The 12215-nt window shown below is 35.6% G+C and overlaps 1 protein-coding gene across 1 annotated transcript; it reads left to right on the top strand.

Moving 5' to 3' along the window:
* The first annotated feature begins 1226 nt into the window (after positions 1 to 1226).
* On the top strand, positions 1227 to 2240 carry LOC101585017 (vomeronasal type-1 receptor 4-like). The gene has a single exon (XM_004644714.1). It carries the CDS (start codon positions 1227 to 1229, stop codon positions 2238 to 2240), a length of 1014 nt encoding a protein of 337 aa, XP_004644771.1.
* The last annotated feature ends 9975 nt before the right edge of the window (positions 2241 to 12215 follow it).

The following is a 12215-nucleotide window of genomic DNA, read 5'->3' as shown; positions in this document are numbered from 1 at the left end:
GTAGGTACAATCCCTTAAATTCTTTGTACTAATGTTTATACTTAGCAAGAGTGTGTAACTCTTACTATATTCATATCATTCCTAAAACTGGATAATTTCCACCATTTCAACTTTAACCTCTGAATGTTAATATATTATTAGTGGATTATTTTTCTTTCATTGTTACATTTTACTGTGACATTGATTATAAATCTTTCCCTACCCTTATTCTTCAGGTTCTGTTTGACTTATTTTAGTCTTGGACTTCTGTTCTGTGTGCATGTTTATGAATGGTTTGCAGTCATTCATAGATGCTGGCAATGGATGCTTTAAATCCTATCACTCTGTTGCAATAAAGAGAAACTCTTCATGTAATGTAAACTCATTTACCACTTCATATCTTGTAGGTAATAAACATGTACTGTTTAAATAATTTTTCAGGGCTGGTGAGATGGCTCAGTGGTCTAAAGCACCTAATTAGAACAAGCTTAGCAAAGCAAAGGGACCATAGTTCAATCCCCCAGCACCACATGCCAGCCAGCCCCGCCCCCTGGTGGGCTGAGCTGGCCACACGCGCGCGCACACACACACACACACACACACACAAATAAAATTTAAATAAATTAATAATCTTTTCTTACACTAATACAGCAAAATTTGCCTTCAACATTTAGATCATTGTCTATATAAAATCAATTTCTTTGGTAGGATTATGACTATTCAAATGTATTTTAAAATAGCTTATAGCCTCTTCCATGTACTTATCACTTTTCAAATCTAGATATCAGGAAAAATAGTCCAGAGATATGTACTTAAAATGTAGGGACTGAATGCATGTTAACATATTTATCATCTCCCAAAGAATTCACTCTCAATGTTATTTATATAACTATATATTTCACAGTTATTTTAGGTAAAATTCAGGTTATTTTAAATATAAGGGAGGATATTTATAGGCTATATAAATTTTATGCCATCTATATGTGATAGTTGTTAATCCACTGAGAGTGAAATCCTCCTGATAATAATGCAAAACTCTCTTATGCCTTATTTTTCATTGACTTGATTCTGTCCCTGCTTCACCCAAGTTAACAGCAGCTCAACTTTGGTGTGGATCTCTCTCCAACTTCTCTCCACCTGTTCCCAAGTCTCTCGTCTCCAGTAATTCCGAAGCGTTGTACAACCAAATGGAAATTTTACCATTCAAAATCACCATGGGCTGATAATTCCTACATCCTAAGAGCAGAATGGCACCTAGAGACTTGGCAATAGGAATGGCTTTTCTGAGTCAGACAGCCACCGGAATCCTAGGTAATGCTGTTCTTCTGTTCCATTATTTCTTTCTCTGCCTCACTGGATACAGGTTAAAGACCACAGATGTAATAGCTGAGCACTTGACTCTAGCAAACACAGTGATCATGTTGTCTAAGGGAATCTCACAGACACTGAAAGCATTTGGGATAAAGTATTTCTCTCACATTATTAGATGCACAATTCTTTTGTATATCTACAGAGTGGCCAGAGGTGTGTCAGTTAGTACAACCTGCCTCCTAAGTGTCTTCCAGGCCATGAAGATCAGCCCCATGACCTCCAGTTGGAAGGTCCTTAAAGATAAAGTTCCCAAAAACATGGGTTTCACTATTTTCCTCATTTGGATTCACTGTACGTTGGTAAATTTCATTTTTCCATTTTATGCCATCAGTAGATCCAACAGCAAAAATATTACAAAGATAAAACATTTTGGACAGTACTGTTCTAATTTTAGAGACAAAATCACAGAGGCATTGTATGCAACATTGCTGTTATTCCCTGAACTTCTGTGTTCTGTGCTCATGATCTGGTCCAGTTGCTCCATGATTTTCATTCTTCACAGACACAAGCAACAGGTCCAATATATCAGTAGGACAAATGTTTCCCAGAAATCATCCCCTGAGACCAGGGCCACCCAAAGTGTCCTTGTCCTTGTGTGCACCTTTGTGTCTTTTTACACCCTCTCCTCCTGCTTTTATACTTATGTTGTGAATTTCTATATTCCAAACTGGTGGCTCATGGACACTTCTGACCTCATTTCCACCTGCTTCCCCACCATCAGCCCTTTCATTTTAATGAGGTGCAATTCCACTGCTTCCAGACTCTGGTTCACATTCTTACATTTTTTTCAGAATCATATAGAATGTACTGCCAAGCTAAGTGGTGTACACAGATTATTCTTTAAAAAGACAGATAGAAAAAATGAAGTAGTCGTTCCATGCAATCAGTAGTGGAGTATTTGTCTAGGTTGTATGAGCTGGGTTGGATTTTCACCACAGCAGCAAATAGTTAAAATACATATTATCTCGAAAATTTGAAAAGAAGCAATTTAAGGAGAAGACATTAACCTCTAAGGTGGGCACCAATAATTTTGGGTTCTATCAACCTGGGTCAATGTGGAACTCAAATCAATATGGCAGACTGGGCAGATCTTTCTGCCCAAGATCCTCTCCTAAAATTTTTCAGGAAGCAAATAAAATGGGTTTGGTAACAAACACTGGGTCATACTGACAAGTGTTTGATGGGAGTGATGCACTCATAGAAAAGTTTGACACACACACACACACACACACACACACAAGTTCACAAATGTAGTGAATATTCCTAGGAGGACCCATTTGAGGGTTGTCAGGTATTTGCATGTCTTATGGGTAATGGTCAAGAGAATTGAAATTCTGGAAAAAAAAATGTCTTTTCGTGGATATTTGTGCACAAGTAATCTTGGAAGATTAAGATGCCTGAAATTACTTGTCTAGAGTCTTGATTTATTTATTTTAAAGGAAGACTATATATTTCAGTCCATTGGAGTTTGGGGAAGGTTCAGGAAAAATTATGTAAAAGCCTGGATGTTCTTTTTGTTGGGTGCATTATAGGTGACAACAATTTGCTGTATGTGATGTATCCACTTGAGTTCCTTTACTCCATCATGTGGGACCTAGAAGACAGGAGAATGATGTTATCTGACACACCCAGCCTACTGTCAGTAATGAAATTTTCTCTGTTTTTGATCAGGAGTAGTAAGTTCTCTGATAGCATTGCTAAAGTCCACTGCAGGCGAACAAATACAGTGTGAAATTACTAAAGTAGATATAAAGTAGAGATAGGAATATGGGGTAGGTGGGTATGTATGTAGGTATGTGGGGAGAGAGAGAGAGAGAGAGAGAGAGAGAGAGAGAGAGATTCTTTCTTTTAGGAAATCAGGAAGAGAGGGAGATGGGAAGAAAATAAGTACAAATTTACTATAGTGAGAATTATTATGTATATTTTAAATGCAGCAATAAAATAAAACATGCAATTTTTTCATCTTTTTAATATTTTATATATTTTCTTCCTTTTTGTTTCTTCTAATTATTCATGAATCTATCTGGTAACATGAGCAGCTAATTTAAAGTCAACACTATGCTATACAACAAATATTGTTAAATTCATATTATTTTAATTAGTCAAATTCTGTATCACTTGTAATTTTTCCCTTTTAATACTATTTTGCATTCTTTAAAAAATAAAAATTTAAAAAAATAAAAGGGGGCTAACTTGTCAGCCAAATAAAGACAGACAACAGTGCTAAAAGGAAGATATGCACTTAAAGAAAACTTGCCTGTAGCACAGAGGAGGTAACTACAAATTGGCAGAAGAGAGACAACAAGGAGTTAAAGAAATGCACAGAAGGAAGGAGGGCCAGGATTCCACATCCACTGAAGGGTCCAAAGCAGTTTCTGTGTTTTACTTTTAAACTCCTTTTCGAGAACTGTCTTATGTTTCACTAAAGCTTTTCTACAAAAGCAAATATATTTGTAGACACAACGAAGTGTGGCTTTCTTTAACGTAGATTGTTGTATAATGAAGAGCTAAATTTTGTGAAAAAGGCAGTGCCATTTGCAGACTCCGTGTGGCTGTGCATGTCACTAGGACCTGCTTAAGGTCACTGCTCTGTGCATGTCCAACAGAAATAGCCAAACGTTGTAAAAGTAAAGGTTGGTGTGCAGACATAAAAATTGTTATTTCTGGTATCATTTGCATGGAATCCATAATTTCACCCTTTCCAATTCAGCCTACGTAGGTCTTTTAGAAGAAAGTCTTACTTTATTTATTTATTTAATTTAGTTGTTTTTTTTTATTTTGTGCAGGGTCTCACTATGAAACTCATACTCATAGTGATCCTCCTGTTTTCAGCCTCCACAGCACTTAGATTACAGGCATGTACCACTAGCTGGGACTGGTGGCAAGCTAGTGTGCCTGAGGGTGAAGTCTTGGGGCATGTGGTGCCAGGGATCTAATCCCAACCCTTTGAGCTTGCCTAAGCAGGTGTTTTGTCCACTGAGCTATCTTGCCAGCCCTAAGAAAGTCTTAGTTTAGCCTTCATCATATGGAAAGCCAATTGTTCCAACAACATTTATTAAAGAGGCTATCTTTCTTCAAAAGAACATGTTTGGGACCTTTATCAAAGATAAAGCGGCTGAGTGTGTTTGCAGTTCTCTATGCATTTTCTAATCCGTTGCATTGATCCTCAGGTCTGTTTCCTTGCCAGTACCATGCTGATTTTGTCACAGTAGCTTTATAGTGTAACTTCAGGTCAGGGATTGTGATACCTCCTGCCATTCCTTTGTTTCCCAGGATTGCTTTTGATACTCTGGCTCTCTTCTGGTTCCAAATATATTTGAAGAAAACTTTTCTCTAGCTCTGCGAAGTATACTAATAGCATTTTAATTGGGATTGCATTGAATCTGTATAACAATTTTGTGAATATGGTCATTTCCACAATGTTGGTTCTTCCTATCAAGGATTCCTTTTTCTCTTCTTAATTTCATATCTATTTCTTTCTCTTTTCTTTCTTCTCCCACTGTTTCATGCATATATCTGGTAATATGAATAACTTGTTGGAAGACAACACTGTGCATTGCAATAAATACTATGAAACTCATTACCTTTTTTAATGAAATTCTATGTCACCTGTAATTTTTCTGTTTTAATACTATTTTGTACTCTTTTAGAAAAGAAAAATAAAGAAAAAGAGAAAGTCTTGAAGGAGAAACACATAGTATGTCTTTCTTTTTGGCCGCTGCAGACTCAATTGATATCTTTTGACGTGAGCCTTAGGTCATTTCAATTGAGAGTAATATTTGATAGAGAAGTTAGTATTGCTATTTTTATTGACTTCTGGTTGCTTATATCAACTTTTCATTCCTTATTTCCTCTATTTCTGTCTTCCTTTGTGATTTGATTGGTTGTTATTTCTCCTTTTTCCTTATCTAAGGTGTATCTGTGATAGTATTTGATATAAAACAATTTCTAGTTAGAGCAGTCTTATTTCAACACAGTATCTTAAATTTGATAGAATACAAAAGCTTTGCATTTTCAATCCCTTTCTTTGATTTGATACTGGTAAAACTACATACCAACTGTACAACTATACTGGGTTAATTAATTTTTCCAAATACGCATGCAGCATACAATGGCAGGGAGGGGTGTAGCTCAGTGGTAGAGTGCTTGCCTAGTATAAACAAGGCCCTGAGTTCAATAGCAAGTACACACACATGCACACACACCCACACACAGAGCATGCAATACAATTCAACAGCGTTTTCTGACACATACCCCAACTTTGACAGTATTTGCAACAACTTCATTTGACATAAACATGTGAAATGGAGTATACTCCATTTTTCTTTTTCATCTAAGTTATTTCACTTAACATAACGTCTTCTAGCTCTATTTTTCTGCAAAGAGCAGGATTTTATTCATCATTCCTAAGTAATAGTCATTGCATATAGAGATAATCTTATATTTATCCGCTGACCTGTGAAGGACATCCTAGCTATTTTGAGTGCTGTTCAAAAAAAAAATCCTTTCCTTTGTATTTGTCATAACAATTTTGTATATTTGTTGTATACATTACACAAGACTATACAAAGTCCTATTCTAATACTTCTGGTTTTGGTCCCTTATACTAGAATTAAAAGTAGCTTACAAAGATCCATAAATTATCACAATGTTATACATTCAGAATCAGGCTTATCTTTGGAATTAAAATGTACACTTTCACAGAACTTAATGATAGTGAGTATTGTCTTTATCTTGTTTTTTTTTCTGTATTTAGGACAGGGTCTACAGGGTCTCACTATGTAGATCAGACTCATAGTGATTCTCCTGTTTTCAGCTTCCCAAGAGCTGGGATTACAGGCGTGCACCACCATGCCCAGTCTGGATAACCATCTCAGCACTCCCCGCAGGCGGGGCCAGCACGGCATGCCTGGAATTGAACCCCGGTTGCTGTATTCTGCCTAAGTAGGCGCTTTAGTCTGCTGAACTCTCAGCAGACCCTATTGTCTTTATTTTACCTTGAATATCTCTCTTTAGCAGTTTTTTTTTAAACTTCAGCTAGAATAACTCTTATAGGTAAAAGTAAGAAAAACGTTAACAATTTTAAGAAGAAACTTTCCAGATCAAATCACATTTCTTGCTTAGTGCAGATATAACCTGAAGTTTAAATATGAACTTAAAGTTTTGGGAAGACTTTGCTTGAGTGGAAGATAGAAAAAAAAACTTTAAGTTTAAAAAAAACTTTTGAATTGTCAAAGTATGCTTCTATATGTCTTAAACCTCCCTTAGCCTGCCTAGCTAGTGAAGATATTATAAAGATAATATAAACTCTAATTGAATTAATCACACTTGCCTTCAGGGGATCTCAAAATACTGCATATAACTTTTTACCCTTCAGAGGCTTAGATACAGCCATCAGGACTTTATGAAGTTATGAGTCCTCTAAAAAAGAAACTGAAATAGTCACGTTAAATAGTAGAAGACAGAATGTTTTAAATGGAGCTATCAGCACATCACAAGACTCGGAAGATGATATCTCCTTTCTGCTGATAATTCAAGTTGCGAGAATCAGATTAGAAAACACATCATACTTGATAAATTGAGTACAGTGTTGCCTGGACTTTTGGATGCTCTCCAGATTACCATAGGAGATATTGACCCTCAACTTAAAAATCTCATCTGAGGATTGTTGTCAAGAACATAAAAAGAGAAATAGAGAGGCAAACTGTGCTGAGGATTCTCCTGTAGAATCCTTTCATGCTGGATTTCCTGATATGAACATGGGTTTTCTCATTGTGGGAGGGGCTCAAGACTTCAGTTTTGCTGTGATCATTGCAGTTTTCTTTGGGGTATCTCTGGTCCTTACTTTGATAATCACTTTTTACTCCCATGCATATTCTTCAGCCTGCTGGCCCAAATCCTTCAAGCCAGCAATGTAGACATCCTACGTGCCACCACTGATCTTTGGGCTTTTGTAGTACAGATAGTTGGTACAGATTTGATTTGCAAGAGACATTGTCCAGAGCTGCAGTTCTTCAACTGGAATCATGTAGAAAATTGACCTGGGCACTAGATCTTCAGCTGGACTCATGCAGTTGTTTGTTCTGGAATCCAGGCTGTTGGCTGGATTATTTGGGTCTCTAGTGCATGGACAGATCTGTAGCAATCTTCTGCATTTGATGCTTTAGATGAATATTACAAAGTAAACTTATAAAATCCGTGCCTTCTGTAAACATTTTTCCCTCTAAATCAACAACAATCAACTTGAGAAGTTTATTAATAATCATTGTTTCTCTGCTTTACTACTTCAAAGAATTTCTCCTTGTGTCAACAGCAAAGATACTAACAGATATAAGAAAATTTTAATGCATCTTTCATTGCTTACAACTTCAGAAAATGCACATCTGAGAAAAACCTTGTGATATCTGTGGAAAGACTTCTAAAGAAAGCTTTAATCTTACTATTCTTCAGCTAATTTATTCTGCTTAGTAAGCTTACAAATATAAGTGTGGTGACTACTTTACCCGGTTTATGAACCTTACTATCTATCAGAGAATCTACACCAGAGAGAAATCATATCAAGGTAGTGTTTCTGGCAAGGATTGTAGTGAAAACTCAAAATTTGCAAGTCAGGAGAAAATTCACACAGGAGAAATCCTAAAGATGCAATAAATGGCACAAAGGCTTTCCTTGTCATTCAAACCTCACTCACTCTAAGGGAATCAACACTGGAAAAAAGCCTTACAAATGTAATGAGTGTGGGAAGAATTTTAGAAAAAGATGAAATATTACTAATAATCAGAGAATTCATTTAGGACAAAGACTACAACTTAATGAATGTGATTGGTGCTTTAGCCTCATCTCACACCTCAGAAGTCATGAGACAGAGTAACACATTAGATGATAAAAATAAATAACGTAGTCACCATTGTTAATTAGCTATTCCTGTTTTGAAAATCTGCAACATATACATTGTTGTATATTAAATTGTTTCTGTCTTTTTTTTCAATTTTGTTTTTGCTTCTGTTTTTACTTGTCAAAATAAAATAAGATTAAATTTAATAAACAGAAGTCTCCATAGAATTCATATGGGATGAAACCATACAAATGTAATGCGTGCAGCAAGGAATGCATTCAGAATTAAAACCTGGCCATTCATCAGATAATTCATACAGGCAAGAAACCTTAGAAATGAAGTTTGTGTTTAAAGCCATTATGGAGCATTCAAGCCTCACTCAATATAAGAGAATTTACAGCACAGTGAGGCATTAAAATGTATTCAATGTGGCAAAGCCTTTAAGCAATTTACATATCTTAGCAGATATCAGAAAATACATGCAAAAAATGTTGTAATGCTATTGTATATGGTATATTACCATTAATTTTTTTTACATATTTTGTTGTGGGAGGGTCTCACTACAAAGCTCAGACTAGTGGTGATCCTTCTGTTTTCAGCATCCCCAGTGAAGGGATTACTGACAATTGCCACTACACTAGATTCTGGCAGGTTCAGCCCACCTTGGGGGTGAGGCTGGCACAGCAGGTGGTGCAGGGGTTGGAACCCTCTGCTCTTGCCTAAGCTTACCTAAGCAGGCTCATTAGTGCACTGAGCTACCTCTCTGGCCCCAATTACCATTAATTTGGTATCTGACAAAACTAGACAAAAAGAGGGGATACAAATGAAAGACCATTTTGTATCTGTATATACAAAATAGTTAGGATAGATATACAGCTACTTTTTTGAATTCAATTAGAAGAAAGATTTGTACTAATAGTATTTAGACAGGACACCATGTCTGCATCTTGTACTATGAATAACTACTATGAAGACAATAATATGCAATGTATTAATTATAGAAACTGTCCTACTAATTGGTTTTGAAGCAGTCTCATTGCTATTTGTTTCTCAATAACATTATTAAAAACAAAGAAAAAATAAGTAGTTTCTCATTTCTTTTAAAGTTCTTTATTAGATTATTAGAGGTAATATTTTATTTAAAAAGATTGGTGTTAATATTATCTACTGCATTTCTATAATACATGTTGATCTCTTATATTGAAAATGCACAATTAGGTTATCTCATACTTTAAAATAAACTTCTATTATGAATGGTAAGGATATTAAATAATATATTTTCTTTTGTGCTCTTTATGTCATCACCATTATTTAATTCTTATAATTGTGAATTTTGCTTTCTGTAGTTTTCATTACCTGTATATATTACACACAGGTACTCTCATATTTCTTTTTATCTGACTCATGTTTTGTAGGAAGAATGGTTTTTTTAATGTTAAAATATATATACAAAATTGTCTTTTTGTATAATATACATTTTGTGGAGTATGTTGTATATTTTATATTGTACATGTTCCATATAATGTATATATTCCAGGCAGGTTATATATGAGCACACATCTATCTATCTATCTATCTATCTATCTATCTATCTATCTATCTATCAAAATTGTATAAATTTGTCTCTTCTTCTGTCATAGCAAATGCCCCTCTAAAATAGCTCCAATCAAGTGCTAAATTCCAGAGGGAGTATGATTCTCCTCTGTTATAATTGAATTTCGTGCTTACACATCACAACTATACCCTTCACTGATTATGCAGTTTCACAAATAGTCTCTAATAGATTTTGATAGCAGTTGTGGTGTGATGTTCTGCATTTCACCCTTTCTTGGGCCTGACTTGGTCTCTCTCTATGCCTCTAATGGTAACATCATAGCCAGTGTAGTGCAGGAGACTGAAGAGCACAGAATGGGGACTGTGGGGCCAACATCTTCCCGCAGGAGCTCAGGAATAAGTGGTACCCATGTGCATTCCTGCCCGTCCCACCAACTCAAGCTCCTCTTCTCCTGCCTCAGCGTGACAGTGCCTATCCAGTGAAGGTGGAGAACAGGCACTGACAACACAGGGTTCTCTGCTCCTCTGAGACATTCACTACAAAAAAGAACTTTGAATGTGTCTGGGAATCTGGAACTCAGGGAAAGTTTTCAGATAAACAAGTTAGAGGCACAGGATTGATCATTTGTGTCCTGTGGGGAGCTGAGGTCACATTATCATCTGTGTTTATATCTGTGTCTGGCCTTCTTCCTCTCTCATGATCAGGCCATGTGTTTGTCACACTGAGGTCACCATGCTGGTTGAAGTAGAGGGACAGGTGAATTTTCTCACAGTCAAAGCAGCAGGAGCAACAGATTCTTGGAAATTGCTCTTCTGTGAAGACAAAATGAGCAGGGTTAGGGCTGATCTGCAGCAAAGCCTCACAGACAAGAAGAGCAATGCTTAAGTCCTGAGCAGAGTGTGGACAAGTACGATGGTTCCAGGACCCTGGGCTGAGTTGTGGTGACTGCCAATGTGTTCCCATGTAGACCTCAGCGCTTGTGTTTGCTGAAGCTGGATGCAAGCAAGAATGAAGGCTGAATTTCATGAAGGGTGAGATTCCAATTTGGAAGTTAGTTTGTTTCAGAGGGTAACATAAAGTAATCATGGAGAAATTTTCATGGATTGTTTACTAAACTTTGGATTACTTTCTAAACTTTTATGCATTGTTGTCTAAGTTATGTGTTTCAGTTGATGAACAAGATGGAATTAACAGAATTTTCCAATTGCTTCAAAAACTTGCCTGCTTGTTACTAAAATGAAATATTCTTGCTCCAGAATGATTGTGATGTATGTGCTGAATGAGAAATTACTACTCTGTGTGAAAGTATTAGGAGTCTATTGAGATCATTGTTTTTATTCCTGTGAATAAAATTTGCTTACAAAGTAGTTACTTAATTTAAGAGTGAAGGATTATACAAAAATTGTAACATTTACTGTATTTAGTATGGATACTATGCAACATTTTGTTTTATTAAAAAGTACCCTCAAAATGTTATTTCCATTTCTCTATCACGTCAATATTTTATACACCTGGTGCTATGGCTTTCATTTTAATTTTACATAGCATTTGCATTTTAATATATTTAATAAGTAATATGAAGTGTAGAATGTTCTTTTTTCCTAAAACAATGAATAGAGAAACTTATCCTCACTTAGAAGCATTAAGTTTATTCTTTTACATTTAACAACCTGCAGAGGACAAAGAATCTTACAATTTATTCTTTCAGTAGACATATTTAAAATATGAAACACATGTATTCATTATTTCTTGGTATTTATCCACATTCAAAAAAGACAACGTAGCTGAAGAAAATGCCACACATATCTACATTTCATAAATTCACCAGTTTTTATTCTAATAATATTTTCTATATAATATAATTTGACTTAGGAATATCCAACATACTAAAGCATATAAAACACAATGAGACAAACATAAAATGAGGCGTACATTGGTGTTTAGTTCACGAACTTAATTTGCATTATGATTTGTGGTAAGAAGATTAAGTGTGTTTGTGTGAATAATATTGCCACAGTTATGTCTGTCACTTTATGGGAAGTTATTGAAGAGAAACAAAATTTTGCTGAATTTTTTTGTTTGAGAACCGTATTTTCTGTAAACAGAAGCATTCGTGGGTCGGGGGAGATAGTTCAGTAGAATAAGCACTTCCCTGGCAAGCACAAGGGCCTGAGTTCAATCCCCGGTTCTGAAAAAAAAAAAAAAAAAGAAATGAAAAGAAAAAAGCATTCGTGAACTAAGGTGCATGTATGCATATTAATTTTTTACGAAAAAGAGGAGACAAGAAAATATATCAGAACAATGACACAGCAACCAGACATTTTTGGCTTGAAGCTAGACTACTAATTCTTATGTCAATCACTAAGTACCTTAGGACTAATTCCCCTGGGTTGTAAGAATAACATACAGTATTGTATATGCCTAATGGATGTGGATGGTGAGCAAGTTGTATAATATATTACCAGTGATATATAT

Source organism: Octodon degus, unplaced genomic scaffold (assembly GCF_000260255.1).
Source record: "Octodon degus isolate 3935 unplaced genomic scaffold, OctDeg1.0 scaffold00206, whole genome shotgun sequence".
In the NCBI taxonomy this organism is placed as follows: Eukaryota; Metazoa; Chordata; class Mammalia; order Rodentia; family Octodontidae; genus Octodon; species Octodon degus.
This window is presented reverse-complemented; position numbering and strand designations above follow the sequence as displayed.